The sequence below is a fragment of the Myotis daubentonii genome, chromosome 21 (genome assembly GCF_963259705.1).
Source record: "Myotis daubentonii chromosome 21, mMyoDau2.1, whole genome shotgun sequence".
In the NCBI taxonomy this organism is placed as follows: Eukaryota; Metazoa; Chordata; class Mammalia; order Chiroptera; family Vespertilionidae; genus Myotis; species Myotis daubentonii.
This window is the reverse complement of record NC_081860.1, coordinates 4,771,072-4,790,578: the sequence shown is the minus strand read 5'-3', so window position 1 is coordinate 4,790,578 and position 19,507 is coordinate 4,771,072. Positions and strand designations below refer to the sequence as shown.

At 47.9% G+C, this 19,507-nt stretch overlaps 2 protein-coding genes across 5 annotated transcripts in view; one reads left to right on the top strand and one right to left on the bottom strand.

The window, feature by feature from the left end:
• The window catches only part of LOC132222878 (zinc finger protein 551-like), a 199,871-nt gene that overhangs the window by 53,358 nt on the left and 127,006 nt on the right, over positions 1-19,507 (bottom strand). Inside the window, exon 2 of one of the 4 annotated variants that reach the window (XM_059678219.1) lies at positions 10,718-10,884. Coding sequence is in view for 3 of the 4 variants with exons in the window: in XM_059678218.1 (XP_059534201.1) it covers positions 1,013-1,273 (261 nt within the window). In the remaining variant the exon portion in view is untranslated. Of the gene's footprint in view, positions 1-1,012; positions 2,182-10,717; positions 10,885-19,507 lie in introns of those variants that run through there. The other 3 variants (XM_059678218.1, XM_059678216.1, XM_059678223.1) reach the window with 3 other exon arrangements.
• LOC132222888 (zinc finger protein 551-like) overlaps positions 1-19,507 on the top strand; it is a 187,698-nt gene that overhangs the window by 132,971 nt on the left and 35,220 nt on the right. The gene's annotated exons all lie outside the window — the stretch shown is intronic.

Genomic DNA, 19,507 nt, shown 5'->3' with positions numbered 1-19,507 from the left:
CGTGCTCCAGTTACCCTCACACTCACCAACACTATCACAGCAGCTTCATCCTGGGCTTCCTACCACTGTCCTCACACCCATACTGTGCATCATGCTGCAGCCACAGGGAGTCTAATGAGACCTGGACAGGTCACCTGCTCTACTGCTCCAATTACCCCAATGACCCCATCGCCAGCAGGACAGAAACCCAAGTGGTCACAAAGCTCCTCTGCATTTGATTCCTCTCCTACTGTTTCCAGTTCCTACTTTTTAAAAAATGGACCCCTGCTCGTCCCTGAATCAGCTGAGTCTTCACTCCAAGCCTTTGCACATTCTGGAGCCCATGCATGGAAGGACCTGTCACACACAATTCCACTGGCTGCCAAAATCAGGTGCCACTCATATGACCCTTGACCTGGACTTAGGATTCTGGGTTCGGTGTCTCTTCAAGGTCCCCAGGTCCAAGGTCCCCCGAGAAGAGGGGCTGGACAGCCCCAGGACCCCACTACCTCAGAGGCCAGGATAGTGTGAGGCCCTGACACAGCCCCACAGCCCAGTCCCCTCAGCGCCTCTCACCTGCAGGAACCTGTGGGCACTAAAGGGCTGCTGAGGGCCTGGCACCCACCCCAGGACCCAAGGGCTCAGGCCCGAGGTCCAGCGCCGCGGAGCTGCCCCTCCCTCAGGGCTGGTCCTCAGGGCGCCTCCTGCTGGGTCGCTGTGCTCACAGCCCCTCCTCCGCCCTCACTGCCGCCCTCTCTCCGGAGGCGGCTCCTCCTCTGGGCGTTTGGGGAACGTTTACACCCGCATCTCAGCCTCATCCCTCTGCTGCTCACAACCACCCGCAGTCCCGGCGCCCTGAGCATGAAAGTGAAACTCCCCCGGGACCCGCCTCTCGTCCTCTGTGTCGCCTTTAGACACAAACCAGGCCTGGGTGCCCCCCTCCCGGCTCAGTCCCCCCACGGCCTCCCCAGGCGGCACCGCAGCCCGTCGCCCTCCTTCCCCCTCAAACCCCGGGTCCCCCACGAGGGCTCACTGTGCTGGACGCTGCGCCCTGGGCTGCGGGACCTGAGCGGCGCCGGGAACAGAGGCTGGAGGGTTCAATGGGGTGACGCTGAGTGGACTCTGTCAGCGGAGAGGAGTCGGGGAGGCACGGTCGCCCCAATCCCGAAGGTTGCGGCTCAACAGGCTCAGACACACCCTGCACCGCCGGACGCTGCCTCCCAGGTCGCCTCCTTCTCCCGATGGGCGCGCTGAGACCCGGGAGACGGTGAATAGCCGGGGAAGAAGTAAACATGTCCGCCGGGAAGAAGACTGCGGAAGTTCCGCCCTAACCGGATGCGCTGGCACCAAAATGCCGTGCGTGGTCGCATTGCTTTCTGGGTAGTGTAGTTTTCTCAACCGCCCAGGAGCGGGCTAGCTTTCCAGCCTGGGAACATGAGGAACAAGGTGGTGTAGAGCTGCCAGGGGCTCCGGGGAAAGAGGAGATGGGACCAGAGGCCCGGTTCACTGGGACAGACTGACAAACCTCCCAGGGGAGGGGTTGGGAGAAGAATTCCTGATCTGAGCTCTCTAGGTGAGACTCCACAAAATAAAATGAATGTGTGTTACCTAACAGGAACGGATCAAATTTCTGTAATTTGGTTGATGGGAACAAAATAATTTTAGAAGTGTGGATAGACAATAGTAAAACTAAGTGGTTAATTTTCATTTATAATCATATATAAACTGTGTGTTGAACAAAAGCTGGCCCGAATAGCCATTTATTTCCAGGAGCCGCATCAGTGGAGCGACTGTGGAACGGAGAGGCCTAGACTCAGCTCTCAAACCCGGTACAGGCTCTCAGCCCCACCCCTTCCTTGTTAAGGACTTGGGCTCAGCCAAGTTGCACACCTGTTAGCAGGTGCACTCCTCCCACCAGGCGAGGCTGTACCATCAGGCACTCTCACACCACGTGTACAAAGGATGGGCGCAGTTTTAGGTTTATGTTGTGTTCTTCTCTGATTTTCTGCTACTGGGTTGGTGCTGCTGCCAATACAGTGACCTGCTGATAGCTAAGAGTCACTTGCTTAGCTCAGCGGCTTGAGTGGGCACCACTTAAAGCCCTCCAAACAGAGAGGCCTGCCTGGCCAGTGCTGATGCCCAAGTTGTGGGCTCCATCCCCAGGGGTGACCTGTGGGAGGCAGCCAATCCATGATTCTCTCTCATTGATGATTCTATCTCTCCCTATTCCTTCTACTCCCGGGCGGAGTTTTACTTTCATGCTCAGGGCGACAGGGCTGGGGGTGGTTGTGAACAGCTGAGGGCTGAGGCCTGAGATGCTGGTCTAAACATTCCCCTCTGAAAGGCCTCAATGTTGTGTCACTTTTCTCTAAGGATGCATATAGGTGGGTGTCTGTTGCAAAAAGGGGCTCTGCTGGTGTTTATGGTGTGAGTTGAGCTGTGATTTGGGAGTACCTACGGCCTTTCCAAGACATGTTAAACCTGCTGAGGGGCCACAGAGCTGCCCGGCACCCCATCACTTGCTTTACATCCCTGTGCTGTGCCTCACTTTGCTCAGACTCCAGAGTCCTCAGGTGTCTTCATCACCTAGGTCACTGGATCAGCATGTCTTTTAGTGGCTGTAGGTCTCCCAGCTGGGCTCTTTGTTGGAGTCACTTCTGTGCAGCTGTGTTTTTGGAAGTGAGCAGTACATGGGGGCCCTTCATCCTGGGGGAATGAGGGTACATGCAGGGGGGAGGGGCCTGCCCAGAGTGTGCCCCAGGACACATCCTCCCCCCTCCCCTCTGCCTGTACTAGGAACTGGGACACCTCCCAGAGAAGTACCTGGAGGAGCTGCTGGGGGAGAACATGGCCCTTGAGGCTTCGCAGGTCAAGAGAATGAACCAGCCCGCCCACCTGAACTGGAAGCTGGAGCAGCTGTGAGAAGGTAGGCAGCAGCCCTTGGCACCAAGGAGCCAGCCTGGCTGCAGATTCTCCCTCACCCAGGGAGCTGAGCCCTGGGCTCTGAATCTCCTGGGTCAGCCCATCCTCACCCAAGTCAATAGGGTTTTATTCAGGGGCCATTTGGGACTGTTCCATTGCCATTCTTTCCACAGAGAACATGAGGGGTCTGGTAGCCTGGAAGTCAGGGCATAAACCACAAAGTAAGTGTTGCCATATTTCTCAGCTCCTGTATGGACAGTCCCAGGAGCTTCCAGATGACAGCACGCTGGCACCCAGAGGATGTCTTAGATCAGCCCGTGGGGGATTGAAAGCTCTGCATGGCAGGAGCTTTCCCCAGTGGTCACTGACCTCCTGTATAACTGACCCTGGGCATGATTTCCTCCGTTCATGTCATAATTGGGCAGATGGGTGGAGTCTGCTCTCTGTCTCCCTGGTCAGGTTTTGCTAACTGTCTGCTTCTCAGGCCTCTCCTTCTCCCTCTCATGTTTGGGGCCCTCCAAGCACCCAGTCAAGCTGTGAAGTTGTCCAGGTGAAGGTGGGTGGAGTGGCAGGTGGTGCAGCAGGGAGCCTGGGCACCCAGCAAACAGGAAGCCAGGTCCTGTGCTCAACACCAGCAGGCGTGCACCTGAGAGTGCAGGAAAGGTGTTATTAGAGCTCTGCAGAGCGCAGGAGGGCCTCGGGCTGGTTTGGGGAGGGGCTGCGTTTCCAATTCTGATCAACATTCATAAGCATCATGGAGAGGCTGTTGAAAGCAGTTGGATATTTCTTCTCTTCAAGGGGTCCCATCAGCTTCAAACCTAGTCAGTTCATTGAACTGTGAATCTGGGTGAGAAGTTAGTTCTTTCTGTGGTTGGGTGTCCTGGCACTCCTGGGGCTAGGGATGGGTAAAACGGGAATCCCTGCTCTGGGAGTTTAGGGTCATGGGCAGGACACTCCCCCCTGATGCTGGTGGCAGGGACCCTCTCAGACCAAATGTTTGTCAGAGACCAGGGTGGCTGGTGGGGTTGGAAAGCCCCCCTTGATGCGGACACTCCATGTAGTTTGTGAGCCCTTGCAGGCCAGTGCATGGGGCTTCTTGTTCCCATGCCTGGTGCTTAGCTGGCAGCTCAGAAACAAAGTGTGGAGGAACTTTTATGTGGATGGTGTGGTGGGTTCTAGATTTAGAAAGACTCGGCTTTGAGTCCTAGTTCCTCCACCTGCTGGCCGGGTGGCCTCTTTTAAAACTCAGTTTTCACCCTAACCGGTTTGGCTCAGTGGATAGAGTGTCAGCCTGCGGACTCAAGGGTCTCAGGTTCAATTTCAGTCAAGGGCATGTACCTTGGTTGCGGGCACATCCCCAGTAGGGAGTGTGCAGGACGCAGCTGAATGATGTTTCTAACTCTCTATCCCTCTCCCTTCCTCTCTGTAAAAAAAAATCAATAAAATACATTAACAAACAAACTCAGTTTTCTTATTTGCAAAATGGGGGCACTGAAGCTGCCTCGCAGGATTGCTGTGTGTGTCTCATGAGAGGAGACAGTGAAGCTCTATGCCAGCCTGGCCCACAGGGGTCCAGCATGGCTGTCCTCGCGCCTTGGTCTATTAAAAACATTCATTGCTCTGGCTCTGGCGGTGCTTGTAAGCATAGCACCCAGGAGAGAACAATTGGCTGTTTTCTCCATAAACGGTTGTATCACCATGAGAGCCTGTGGGGCGCTGGCCTTTAGGGCAAAGAGGCTGGTCATCGGGTCCGCTGCTGCCCTTGGAGGTCCCTCACCATTACTTCCCAGGAGTGCAGCGCCCTGGTGTGAGGTATTGAGAGTCAGGAGATGGGCGGTGGTGAGTGCAGGTCAGTGGGAATGTATCAAATGCTATAGAAGTATAAGCTGGAAAATGGTTAAAACGGTGAACTCTGTGTTGTATATATTTCACCCCAATTTTCTCCAAATATATATTTTTATTGATTTCAGAGAGGAAGAGGGAGGGACAGAGAGATAAGCATCAGTGATGAGAATCATTGATTGGCTGCCTCCTGCATTCCCCCTACTAAGGATAAAGCCTGCAACCTGGGCATTGCAGGGTGACTTCCTGACTCATGGGTCAATGCTCAACCACTGAGCCTCGCTGATCAGGGTCACCCCAATTTTCAAAAGTATTATTTTGAAAGTGAAGTCTACAAAGGTACCATTTGAATGAGCACAGGTTGTGACTTAGTGGAGTTGTAGGTTAGTGTCCTTTATAGCCTTGTCAGGACGCAGCCTTTGGTGTGTTTTCATATGTTGAGAAGCATGCGTGCGTGCATGTGTGTGTGTGTGTGTGGTGAGCGCTGAGCTGGAGTTGGGGCCCAGACAGTTTGTTTGCTCCCCTGCTGAGCTCCCTGTTGCTCCAGGTCTTCAGTTCCTGCTTCTGGGTCTGCGCCGCTGTCCTTGGTGGGTGATGAGGTCCAGAGTGAGGTGCCGCGGTGAAAGCCTGTCTCCCCTCTAGGTCCTTCCAGCCCCAAGGGGGTGAACAGGAAGCAGGTGGGGTGCAGCGCTAGGAGCAGTGCACTGTGAGGAGGCTCCCAAGGCTGAGGATGTGGCCCTGGAGGGACAGGTTAGGGAATGCCTGACCCCTCATACATTCATTTACCTATGGCCACGCCCAGGCTGGTGGCAGAAAAGGGCCGGGAACTCCCATTCATTTTGGATCTGTGCTCCCCTTTCTGTTCTGTGTTCAAGCTGCTTAAAACCAAGGAGAAGAACAAATACGCATCTATCGGAGAAACCAAGATGGCGGCATAGGTTAACTCCGGAGTTTGCTGCCCTCGAACAAACACTTCAGAGATATAACTAAAGGACAGAACAGACAGCATCCAGAACCACAGGAAGGCTGGCTGAGTGGAAATTCTACAACTAGGAGGAAAGAGAATATCATACCCAGACTCAGAGGAGGCGCAGTGCTGAAGTGAAATACTGAGGTGCGGAGTGTGCGCGGAGCGGGCTGGAGGCGGAGGGCGCAGTTGTTGTTTTCAATTGGGAGGGAGTTTCAGACTCTGAGCTCCAGATCCGGGCGAGCCTCTAGGGACCCAGACTCAAACGGGAGAAGCGGGACTGTCTGGCTTTGGTCGGAACTCGAAGGCAGCTTTCTCTCCGAGGTTTGCAGCCATTGCTGGGACTCTGAGAGGCAGAGCCCCCAGGGAAGGAACTGAGAGCATCCATAACTGCTCGCTCCGCCCGACCTGTAGATCCCCGGGGACCCACCCTGCCCAAGCCCGGCGCAGAGCCATTTGCCGGATAGCCTCAGGCAAAGGCTAGATTAGCACCGCCCTAGAGATCCAGCACAGAAGCTCTCCCACTGCAGACACAGCTGACTCTCATAGCCAGTTAGCCTGGAGGTCAAATCACCCCCGGTATTGCCGACATCAATCAAGGCTTAAAGGCAACAAGACTGCGCACAAAGACCACTTGGGGGTGTACCAAGAAAGCATAAAAAATGCGGAGACAAAGAAACAGGACAAAACTGTCAATGGAGGATATTGAGTTCAGAACCACACTTTTAAGTTCTCTTAAGAACTGTCTAGAAGCCGCCAATAAATGTAGTGAGATCCTCAAGAAATCTAATGAGACCCTCGATGTTGTGATAAAGAACCAACTAGAAATTAAGCATACACTGACTGAAATAAAGAATATTATACAGACACCCAACAGCAGACCAGAGGAGTGCAAGAATCAAGTCAAAGATTCGAAATTCGAAGAAGCAAAAAACACCCAACCGGAAAAGCAAAATGAAAAACAAATCCGAAAATACGAAGATAGTGTAAGGAGCCTCTGGGACAGCTTCAAGCGCACCAACATCAGAATTATAGGGGTGCCAGAAGATTAGAGAGAGCAAGATATTGAAAACCTATTTGAAGAAATAATGACAGAAAACTTCCCCCACCTGGTGAAAGAAATAGACCTACAGGTCTAGGAAGCACAGAGAACCCCAAACAAAAGGAATCCAAAGAGGATAACACCAAGACACATCATAATTAAAATGCCAAGAGCAAAAGACAAAGAGAGAATCTTAAAAGCAGCAAGAGAAAGAAACCCAGTTACCTACAAGGGAATACCCATACGACTGTCAGCTGATTTCTCAACAGAAACTTTGCAGGCCAGAAGGGAATGGCAAGAAATATTGAAAGTGATGAATACCAAGAACCTACAACCAAGATTACTTTATCCAGCAAAGCTATCATTCAGAACGGAAGGTCAGATAAAGAGCTTCACAGATAAGGAAAAGCTAAAGGAGTTCATCACCACCAAACCAGCATTATATGAAATGCTGAAAGGTATCCTTTAAGAAGAGGAAGAAGAAAAAGGTAAAGATAAAAATTATGAACAACAAATATGCATCTATCAACAAGTGAATCTAAGAATCAAGTGAATAAATAGTCTGGTGATCATAATAGAATCAGGGACATAGAAAGGGAATGGACTGACTATTCTTGGGGGGGAAAGGGGTGTGGGAGATGCGAAAAGAGACTGGACAATAATCGTGCACCTATGGATGAGGACAGTGGGTGGGGAGTGAGGGCGGAGGGTGGGGTGGGAGCTGGGAGGATGGGGGGGGGGGGGAAAGAGGAACAAATGTAATAATCTGAACAATAAAGATTGAATAAAAAAAAAAAACAAGGAGAAAATGTGTTCTTGTCTGTGTTTACCTTATGTTTTTATCTCATTTAGACTTTTTCAAGCAATTTAGATCTCCTGTCTCATTCTTTCTTCAATGCAATTGTGAAACTGCAAAATGAAATCTCTACCTGAAGGACCTTGCCTGGGGATGGCAGTACTGAGGACATGCACCCCAGAGTCTCTCACACCTCAGACATACTGGTCAATGAACATGCCTGCCACACCCCCAGCTGAGCCCCATGGACACCACCTCTCCCCCACTCTGAGGGCTGGGACAACCAGGCACACTGGCTCCTGGATCTCTAAGGAGGTGCTAATCTAGCCTCTGCCTGAGGCTATCCAGCAGGAGCCAGCTGTGTTGCAATGCAAGTTGCCCTGGGGACTTGGGCCTGCTGCAGTTCCTTAGGTAATTATCAGATTGCAAAGGGCCAGGCCTTTCATATGCAAAAGCCTCCATGGCTTGGGCAGGGTGGGGTCCCAGGGTATTAACAGGGTGGAGCGAGCAGTTATGACTGCTCTCAGTCCTGCCCTCAGAGGCCCTGCTTCTCAGTGTCCCGGCAATTGCTGCAAGGACTCCCGAGAGAAAGCTGCTCTCGAGTTCTGACTGATGCCAGACAGTCCAGTTTCTCCCATATGAGTCTGGGTCCCCAGAGACTCGCCTGGAACTGGAGCTCAGAGCTTGAGACTCCCTCCTGATTGAAAAAGACAACCGTGTCCTCAGCTGCCAACCCTCTCTGCATGTGCCTCTGTACCTTTGTATTTTACTTCTGGACCGCACCTCCTCTGAGTCTCAGTATGCTTTTCTCTTTCCTTCTAGTTGTAGAATTTCCACTCAGCCAGCCTTCCTGTGGTTCTGGATGATGTCCGTTCCACCTTTTAGTTGTATTTTTGAAGTGGTTGTGTGAGGCAGCAATCTCCGGTGTTTACCTATGCCACCATCCTGGTTTCACTCCACTCATCTTTTAAAGGCCGTGGCCACAGCAAAACAATTTTTTCTCCCCGACACTATACATGGCAACTCTGTCCCTATGCTGTGTTGTGAAACCCACCTCTCACAAATGTTATGCCCAGATTTCAGGATCCCCAATAGACCACCAGGGAGCCCGCCGAGTCCGATGCAAAAGCAGAGTGTCTTTATTCAAGCTAGCTTGGGCTCCCCATCAGCCACACACGCCGACACAACAGCAAGCGGCCGAGAGAGCGTGAGAGCCCTGTAGGAAGAGGGGTTTAATAGAGGGGTTGGAGTAAGGGGAGGAGAGATGACTGTGGGCCCTGCTGATTGGCCAGGTGCAAGTTGGGGTCTTGTTACACAGGATTTGGTCATATCTATGGTGTGCACGTCCCTTTATTGTCATTGGTTAGTTTAAAGAAATCCTGGGTGTGGCTAGCAGAGGCTTGGGCTTCCGGAAAGAAGCTCCTTGCCAAGCACATGGCTAAGGCTGCTGCCCAAAAATGGAGGATCCGGGGTAAGATGGAGGGCGTAGCCCTCGCCCTTTCTTTTAAAAAAAAATATATATATATATTTTATTGATTTTTTACAGAAAGGAAGGGAGAGAGGTAGAGAGTCAGAAACATCGATGAGAGAGAAACATCGATCAGCTGCCTCCTGCACATCTCCTACTGGGGATGTGCCCACAACCCAGGTACATGCCCTTGACCGGAATCTAACCTGGGACCCTTCAGTCCCCAGGCCGACGCTCTATCCACTGAGCCAAATTGGTTTCAGCATCCCTCGCCCTTTCAACAAACAGTGGCCCCAGCAGGAATGACAGTCCTCAGGCTCACTATGTCCCTTCTGAGCTACTACTACCATTACAAACCTGACCATGATTCCCAGTATTAAAGTGATCTACAGCCCTGGCTAATGTGTCTCAGTTGGTGGAGCATAGACACATGCACTAGTGAGGTCACATGCCTGGGTTGCTGGCTGGATCCACAACAGTGTTGTGCAGGTGACACCTGATTTGTTTCTTGCTCATCCTGTTTCTCTCTCTCTCTCTCTCTCTCTCTCTCTCTCTCTCTCTCTCTCCCTCCCTCCCTCCCTCCCTCCCTTCTTTCTACATCTAAAATCAATATATATATCTATGTATATATACATACACATATATAGATAGATAGACATAGATATAGATATATATAGATACACACACACATATGTGTGCGTGTGTTTTTTCAAGAACATACCTGCTGGTTTGTGATTCAGCTCCCTCTTCACTCCAAGACTTTGCACATTCTGGAAGCTTTTCACTGGAGGACCTCCCACTCATTACACTGGTTGCCAAAAACAAGGTCCACATCATGAAGTCCTAGTTGTGGCCTTAGGACTCTGGGCTTAGTGTCTGTTCAAAGTACCCAGGTCCAAGGGCTACAAGAAAATCTGACAGTCCCAGGACTCTACTATCTCAGAGGCCACAAGTGTGTGAAGCCCTGAAATAAGCTAAACAAACACATACACCCAATTCATTCTGCATTTGCAGGAATTCATGGAAAGAAAAAGGTCTGTTGAGAGTCTGGCAACCGCCAGTCTCTCTGCGGTTCTCAACCTGTGGGTCGCGAACAATGAAAATATATCCTGCATATCAGATATTTACATTATGATTCATAACAGTAGCAAAATTACAGTTATGAAGTAGCAATGAAAATAATTTTATGGTTTGGGGTCACCAAAACATAAGGAACTATATTAAAGGGTTGCGGGATTAGGATGGTTGAGAACCACTGCATGGGCTCAGGATGCTCAGTACCCTTGCCCAGCCCAGAGGCCAGCTGCCCTCCAGGTGCCTGTATTACTTCAGGGCTCAGTCCTCAGTGCTCACTCTGGCCAGTTACCTTATCATTTACAGGACTTCCCCTCAATGTCCAAAGCTGCTGTCCTGTCTTCTAGTCTGTTATTCCTCTGAGCAATTTAAGGAAAAGTTAGAATCCCTGCCTCAGAAAATGTCCCTTTTTTTCACAACCATCTATGGCCCCAGCGTTCTGAGAGTGAAAGTAAACCTCCTCATGCAAAAACCACACCTCATCTCTTTGTTGCCTTTACACCAAAAACAGGCCCGGATTTTCCTAATCCTCCCAGCTCAGCCCCACCACCATGTCCTTACAACTTGGCATTGCAGCCTGTAGCCCTCTTTCCCCATCACACCCTGTGTCACTCCCGAGTGACTCACTGTTCTGGATGCGGCTTCCTGGGCTGCAGTAACTGGGAGATGCAGGTCCCTAAGGCTGGAGGGTCAAATGGGGTGAAGCTGAGAGAAAGCTGTGAGCAGAGAGGAGTCTGGGAAGCACGGAGGCCCCAATCCCGGCCTGATGGTGCTCAACAACTCTCAAACACACCCTTCACAACAAGGATGCTGTCTCCTAGGCCTCCTCCTACTCAGGGCCAGTGGGCTAAAGCCTGTGAGCCCTTAAAGAAACTGAAGTGGTCAAAATGCCCGCCAGGAGGAGGAAGGAGGAAATCCAGCCTTCTAGAAGCCCTGATAGCAATAGTGCCCTTTAGCTCCGCCCACCTGGGTGCATTCCTTTCTGGGTATTGTAGTTTCCTCAAACCCAAGGGGCGGGCTAGCGTCCCATCCAATGACATTGGTGAATAAAGGTGATGTGGTTCACCAAGTGGCCCTGGGAAACAAAGAATATATGCACAGGGGAAAATGGGAGACATCTGTAATGCCATCAGCAATAAAAATTCACAGTTTTAAAATTTTTTTTAAATAATATAGCCCAGTTAGTGTCACTCAATGGCTGAGCATTGACCTATGATCCATGAAGTCATGGTTCTATTCCTTATCAGGGAACATTCATGGCTAGTAGTTGGATGGTGGTGGGTATGGGAAGGAGGCATGTAATCAGTGATTCTCTTTTATCATTGATTTATTTATCCCTTTCTATCTCTAAAATCAATAAAAATATATTTTAAGGGTATATACATATATGCATAATTCATGGACATAGACAATAATATGGTGAGGGCCTAGAAATGTTGGAGGTCGGATAGAGGGAAGCAAAGGGGGATGAGGATGGGGGATATTGGGACTATATTTAATAGAGTCAACAATAAAAAAGATAGTTTGCCACCATGGCATGGCTCAGTGGTTGGGCATGGACCCATGAACCAAGGTATCTCTGGTTCGATTCCAGGACAGGGCACATGCCCAGGTTGGGGGGGCTCCATCCCTGTAGGGGGCATGCAGGAGGCAACAGATCAATGATTCCCTCTCATCACTGATGTGTCTCCATCTCCCTTTCCTTCTAAAAATTCAATACTAAACAGAATAGTGTTACGGTTGATTTGACTCAGCAATACCAAGGTGATTGAGGGCTATCACGTTTCTTCCCAAGTCTTCTAAGCAAAATCATGCCTTGGTCTGTCTTTATAGATGTCCCAGGCATAACTGTGTTCGGGAACAGGAATCAGCCTGGAGCATGTCTGCCTCACCTTCGTCTGTAGTGTTGGAGTTTATTAATTCATGTTAGAAAATATTTCACAACATGAGTTCAGAAGATTTTGAAGGTATGTTAATTAAAGCTGGGGATAATGAAAAAAATGTAGGCCTTATGATAGAACAAGCAACAGCAGAGGGACTAGGCATGGCTCCTTTGCCTCTCTAGAAACATTGTGGGCAATAAACGAGCCAAAGCGAGGCTATTGTTAGCTCACTGGGCATTTAGAGTAAAGGAAGTCTTAAGGGCAGATTCAGGGATTAGCCTAGGGTGAGCTGCCACTGCTCACTGCTACCCTGGTTACAGGTGAGTGGGATCCCTGAAAATCTTAGGAGAGCCCAGCTGGTGTGGATCAGTAGTTGAGTGTTAACCTATGACCTTGCAGGTCTCTGGTTGATTGCTGATCAGGACACATGCTCAGATGGTGGGTAGATTCATATTACGGTGCTTGCAGGAGGCAGCCTATCATTGATTCTCTCTCATCTTTGATGTTTCTCTCTCTCACCCCCCCCTTCTTCTCAGAAATCAATAAAAATACATCTTTGAATGTATGTTTTAAATCAATTATACTTACATCAAAGTTTAAAATGTTCAAAACTTGCCATTCCCATTATTTTACTATTTGATCATGAATGTTCTTGAGTATATTTGTACCTACTATATCAGCACGTTGGAAATAATATATAATGATTTGCTACTGAAATATCTTATCAGGCCCATGTTCAATGCCATCATTTTGTTAGTTTAAGACTGATCATGATGAGAGTATTTAACACCAGGAAAATTGACAAATAATACAGTACTTAACTTCACGTAATGTACTATTGAATGCTTTGGCTTAAATTGAATGGTGGAGAATGTTAGCAACATAGATCAAATTTAAAAGTGTATCATGCAAGTGGGCATTAAATTGTGCATAAGATAAAATTTGATAAAACAAAACACAACAATTTGGCTTCCAGTATTAAAAACATATAGTTCCCCTAACCAGTTTGGCTCAGTGGATAAAGCATTGGTCTGAGGACTGAAAGGTCCCAGGTTCAATTCTGGTCAAGGACATGTACCTTGGTTGCAGGCACATTCCCAGTAGGAGGTGTGCAGGAGGCAGCTGATCAATGTTTCTCTCTCATTGATGTTTCTAACTCTCTATCCCTCTCCCTTCCTCTCTGTAAAAAATAAAAAAAAATATTAAAAAAAAACACACCATATACTTCCAAATGGCAAAGAAATCAGTTGTGTCTTTAAGGAATGAGTGAAGTGAATACAGATGTCTTAGATACTGAACAGTCCTCCTATTGGTTAAATCCTAACTTCATTTTAAAAACTGCAAAAGTTTCTGACCAGATTTTTTAACAAAGGGATAAAGACAGGCTGTATAAATGCATAAAGAAATGCTCACCATAAAAATTTCTTATGGAAATGGTTTTAAAACAAAACAACTTAACACTATACTGATTTTGGGCCTGAAATTTAAAAATATAAAACATCTCATGAGCTCACGTGGATAAAAAAACACAACAAACTAGAATTTTCATTATTGTGTGTCTGGGAAGTCAAAGGGAATGACCATTTTAGATCATAGTTCTGCTATCTTCAAAAGTAAAACACGCACGCACACTGTAACAGTTAGATAAATAAAACATAAATGTATATAAAGAACTGAATTGGAGAGATCCAAGATGGCAGCCAACATGACAGCAGGCTGCAGCATCACATCACAGTACAGACGTCTCTGAGCCTCATCAAGGAGCCCCCACGCCTCCTGAGAGAAGCCAATGGCCACATCCTCGAAGTTCATATCCTGTCATAATGGGGACAGTTCAGTCCATGATCAGCTTCTCTCCTAGCCTTTTACTTTCATCATACTTCCCACTCTCCATATCCATCTGCTCCCTCTACTCCCACATCACAGAAAATAGCAGGCCTTGCATCAATCAGAGTCACTCTCTTCTTATATTCTTACTGATACTGTGTCTTCCCACAGCAATAGAGCAGATGCCCAGATTGATTATACCTGACCTCAGGGCCTCACATTTAGGGTCAATACAATGGGTGTCACCAACACAGGGGACAGATAAATGTTGTTCGTAAAGAGAGATGTGACTGATTTGACACTGGTCTTGGGTAGCAATATCCTTGTTGTCCCACAGATTCCCCCTCCAAGACCCCGAAAAACAAGCATCACTCATCACCCTTTTGATTCCAGTCTTAGGGTGCTGAGGTCAACACATTGTGCTACCTGTTCCACATAATTCTTTGTATCACACTTCTCTCACACAGCTTCATTCCCAGAGTCACAATTTCAAAGACAACACATATAAGCTATGTAGAGGAGGGGTTGTTTTCTAGTCACCTTTTTTCAACATTCTAACTCACCTCCTCTGTAATGTATTTCTCTCTTACCCTTCTCTCTTCCAAAATCCAGTGGGGGGGAAAACCAAGATGGTGGCATAGGTACACACCGGAGCTTGCTGCTTCGAACAACCAGTTCAAAAATACAACTAAAAGACAGAACGGACATCATCCAGAACCACAGGAAGGCTGGCTTAGTGGAAATTCTACAACTAGAAGGAAAGAGAAAAGCATACCGAGACTCAGAGGAGGCACAGTGCGGAAATAAAATACTAAGGTACAGAGGCACACACAGAGCGGGCTGGCGGCTGAGAGCGCGGTTGTCATTTTCAATCCGGAGGGACAGTTCCTAGCGAGTCTGTGGGAACCCAGACTCATTTGGGAGAAGCGGGATTGTCTGGCATCTTTCTCTCGGAGGGGCTTGCAGCGATTACCGAGACACTGAGAAGCAGAGCCTCTGAGAGCAGCCATAACTGCTAGCCCCGCACTGTTAATCCCGTGGGACCCGCCCAGCCCAAGCCCTGCAGGGAGGCTTTTGCTGGATAGCCTAAGGCAGAGGCTAGATTAGCACCTCTCTAGAGATCCAGGAGCCAATGTACCCAGAGGTCAGAGTGGGACCATCCAGTTTGCAGCTCAGTGGAACCATAAAGGACACACTCAGGGGGCAGACTCAGTGAGCACCAAAGCCCCATTGAAGCAAGTCTTGACCTGGAGGGGTGTCTCCAGAACAGAAGTTCTCCCACTGCAAACACAGCTGATTCTCATAGCCAATTGGCCTGGAGGCCAATTCCTCCCAGTGATAGCTACAACAATCAAGGCTTAACTACAACAAGACTGTGCACAAAGACCACAAGGGGGTGCACCAAGAGTGTCCTCCTCAGGTAATTTGGGAGGCTGAACCACTGGGCCCTAGAGGACACTTAGCACAGAAAACCACTTTATCAACACAGGGAAGCATAAAAAATGCGGAGACAAAGAAAAAGGACACAAATGACAGAAATGGAGGAAAGCAAACTACTGGATATAGAGTTCAAAACCACACTTTTAAGGTTTTTCAAGAATTTTCTAGAAACTGCTGATAAACTTAATGAGACCTACCAGAAATTTAATGAGACTCTCGAGGTTGTGATAAAGGACCAACTAGAAATTAAGCATACACTGATTGAAATAAGAATATTATACAGACTCCCAACAGCAGACTAGAGGATCACAAGAATCAAGTCAAAGATTTGAAATGAGAAGAAGCAAAAAACACCCAACCGGAAAAGCAAAATGAAAAAAAAATCTGAAAATACGAAGATAGTGTAAAGAGCCTCCGAATTGTAGGTGTGCCAGAAGAGAGAGGGCAAGATATTGAAAACCTATTTGAAGAAATAATGACAGAAAACTTCCCTACCTGATGAAGGAAACATACTTACAAGTCCAGGAAGCGCAGAGAACCCCAAACAAAAGGAATCCAAAGAGGATCACACCAAGACACATCATAATTAAAATGCCAAGAGCAAAAGGCAAAGAGAGACTCTTAAAAGCAGCAAGAGAAAGAAACTCAGTTACCTACAAGGGAGTACCCATACGACTGTCAGCTGATTTCTCAACAGAATCTTTGCAGGCACAAAGGGAGTGGCAAGAAATATTCAAAGTGATGAATGCCAAGAACCTACAACCAAGATTACTTTATCCAGCAAAGGTATCATTCAGAATTGAAGGGCAGATAAAGAGCTTCACAGATAAGAAAAAGCTAAAGGAGATCATCACTACCAAACCAGTATTATATGAAATGCAGAAAGGTATCCTTTAAGAAGAAGAAGAAAAAGGTAAAGATACAAATTATGAACAACAAATACACATCTACCAACAAGTGAATCTAAAAATCAAGTGAATAATCTGATGAACAGAATGAACTGGTGATTATAATAGAATCAGGGGCATAGAAAGGGAATGGACTGACTATTCTTGCGGGGAAAGGAGTGAGGGGGATGCAGGAAGAGACTGGACAAAAATCATGCACGTATGGATGAGGACAGTGGATGGGGAGTGAGGGAGGACGGTGGGGTGGGAACAGGGTGGAGGGGAGTTATGGGGGGGGGGAAGAGGAACAAAATGTAATAATCTGAACAATAAAGATTTAATTAATCAAAAAAAAATCCAGTGGAAATTTTCAAGCCCAGGTGACACTGATGTCTGCTATCCCATTCCTATTGTTCACTGTAACAGCCCACAACAACAGGCAGGTGTGCACCTATGTGACACCTAAATTCTGGACCTGGCATGTAGCTCCACAACACCTGTCTTTACAGGAATTACCCTACAATTCCCCATGTCGTATCATCCAGTTATCACCACAAATGGACTCAACATCAGGGATTTGTGGCCATGAATTCACACTCCTTCTCCAAGAGAACATCACTCCTTCTCCCAGACCTCTCTCACACCTGCACTCTCATAGTACATATCTCCTTGGTCTTAGTCATTACTCAGCATGTGTGTTCCAGAGACTGCATGGCAAGTTGAAACAGTATCAAGTACTATTCTGACTCTGAATACCCACACCCAAGACACAGCCTTCAGTTCTGCTATGCATGCCTCCATCCCAACTTGTTTTTTCCTTCAGCCTCATCTATTGAGAACCACATCAGATCTGTTATTCAGAGCCCAACTCTACTGGTGCTGCACTTGATGTCCCTTATCCACTCACAGCCTTCAGTAATCAAGTCCCACTGCCTATGACTCTCTACCCCATGCCCAGTGAGTCTCACAGATGCCCACTCCTGCCCATAAGCAAATCTACCAAACTGGATGCAACACACCAGACCACACAAAGATCACAAGAAATTCTGGTGAGTGTTTAAGAAGTAAATATGGCCCTGGCTGTTTTGGCTCTGTGGATAGACCACAGACTAAAGTGTAAAGTGTTGCAGATTCTGTGGTGTTCAGTGAGGGAAGACCTTTGATGGAAGGACTTCCCATGGTCAGTACTCTGATAGGACTTTTCTCCAGTGTGAAGTCTATGTCTATTGAGGTTAAAGATACATCTGAAAACGTTCCCACATGTATTGCACTCATATTTCACTTCTCCAGAGCAGACGCCCTGATGTTGAACAAGTTTCTGGTTGTGGCTGGCAGCGTATTCACATTTATTGCATTGGTGATGCCTGTTTCTATTGAGTAATTCCTTTGAAATCTCACTGCCGCTGTGTGGCTCCTCAGTGTTGAGAGTGGCCTGGTTCAGGAGAAGCTCTGAGATGGCTGGGAAGTCTTCCCCAACCTCCCTACTGGTTGAAGGCAACCCTGGTAAGTAGAAGCTGAACCTGGTCACAAATGAGGCCCTGTCCACAGCTCCTTTCCAGGGCTTCTCTCCACTGGCTTCCCTCTGTTGCTGGTGAGGGTTTTCACTGAAACAGAAGCCTCTCACACATGCATCACTGAAGAAGCCTTTCTGCTCAAAGTCTGCTGCTTGTGACTCAGTCAGATGCAGAATATCTTTGAACACTGAGAAACACTGCTTACGCAGATGGGTCCTCTGGGTTGCTGGAGCTGTCTTAGAAGCCCTCACCTGTCACTCCCCTTGTACAGATACATTCTGCTCAGAACAGGCCTCCGCATCATCCGATATATGCTGACAACCTGAAAACAGAAAAATAGTGCCGAAACGAATGTCGACTGTGGTGACAGGGTGAAGTGCCTTTACAAAAGTGTTGCACTAAAGACATTGGTTCCATGTACTTTTCTGGCAGTAACGTATCTGTAGGAAGACTATATAAGATGCTCCTGTGAAGTTCTGTGCTACTGAAGATCATGATACGGGGAAGATCCCAAACAAAATATAAACAAACGTGGCAAGCACCCCATGGAATAGAAGCTGGATTGTCTGCTCATTCTTCTGCTAACGGTGTTCAGCTGGGCTTGTCTGCTGGTGACATGGGCAAGCTGTGCAGAAGGTTGTTTACATCTTATTTCATGTAAAATTCAAGAAGTGAGGAGGTTGTGTTGAGGACTAGTGCCAGAGTCCATTCATTGTCTTTACGAGCTGAGTTTAGAAAGAGACCCCCCCAAAAGCTATTAGCCCTTGAAAGTCCTGGCAAAAGTCAGGGCTTGAAAGTCCTAGCAAAGGTCAGGGCTTGAAAGTCCTAGCAAAGGTCAGAACTGTGCACCACCCAGTTAATCTAGGAACCACCCAGTTAATTTAGGTAATAATAGTTGAAGCATCATCCCCACCTTAGTTCACTTAATTCCTTAGATTATTGTTAGTCAGATACTCTGCCTATTCCTGGAAATCTATTGATGAGCTAATCAGATACTCTGTATATTCCTGGAAATTGTCTGGTGATCTGTGTGTCATTGAAACCTCCTTACCCTAAGGGCTACTCCAGATCAATAAAAGATTGGAGCGCCCTGAGCATCGGTGGAAGTCCTTCGGGACTTGCCCGCCTGGTCCCCCAATATTGCAAAATTATCTCGTGTCTTTTTCTCTCATTTGTTGTGCGGCGCCTCTTTCAGATACCAAACCCTACTCCACGCAGAACATGGAGGGAGTGTTACTCGACAGACTAGGGAAGCATGTGTGTTCACCTCATAACACATGTGCAGGCTAATATTTGAAAATACAGCAGACAGAGCCTTACAGGTGGACAGGTGATGCAAAAAGGCCACAGAGGTAAAGGTAGCTAAAATCCAGGAAGTCACAGATCAAATGAGAAGTCAGCAAAGTGTCAAGCATGGGAATGAAAAGGTAGAAATGGGCTTCTGCCAGTGGCACTTGAACCTAAACTCTGTTGTACATGAGCAGGTTCCTGGTATTCTCTAAACACAGCCCTTAGAACAAAGCTCCCCCCACCCAGGTGCACCTCAATCGAGCTCTACTACCTCTTAGATCATCCTGCAAGTTCACCCTGTGGGAAAAAAAACTAGGGTTCTCTTTGCACCTTCTACTGTTCAAGCACATAAAACGCAAATATTCTGAGTTTCACTCAAAGGCAACAAAGGTGAGCAGCCAGCACTGGCCCTGGTCAACACAGCATGTAATAGTATGCAGGTAACAGAATATTACAAACAATGAAAGGACTGTCTTACAAGAACTGCCCGTGGTTCATGTAAGTAAAGACCATAACCTGGCATAGTCAAAAACAGCCTTTAGCTGAGGAAGGGGTCAGAAGTGGAAGCCATGCATG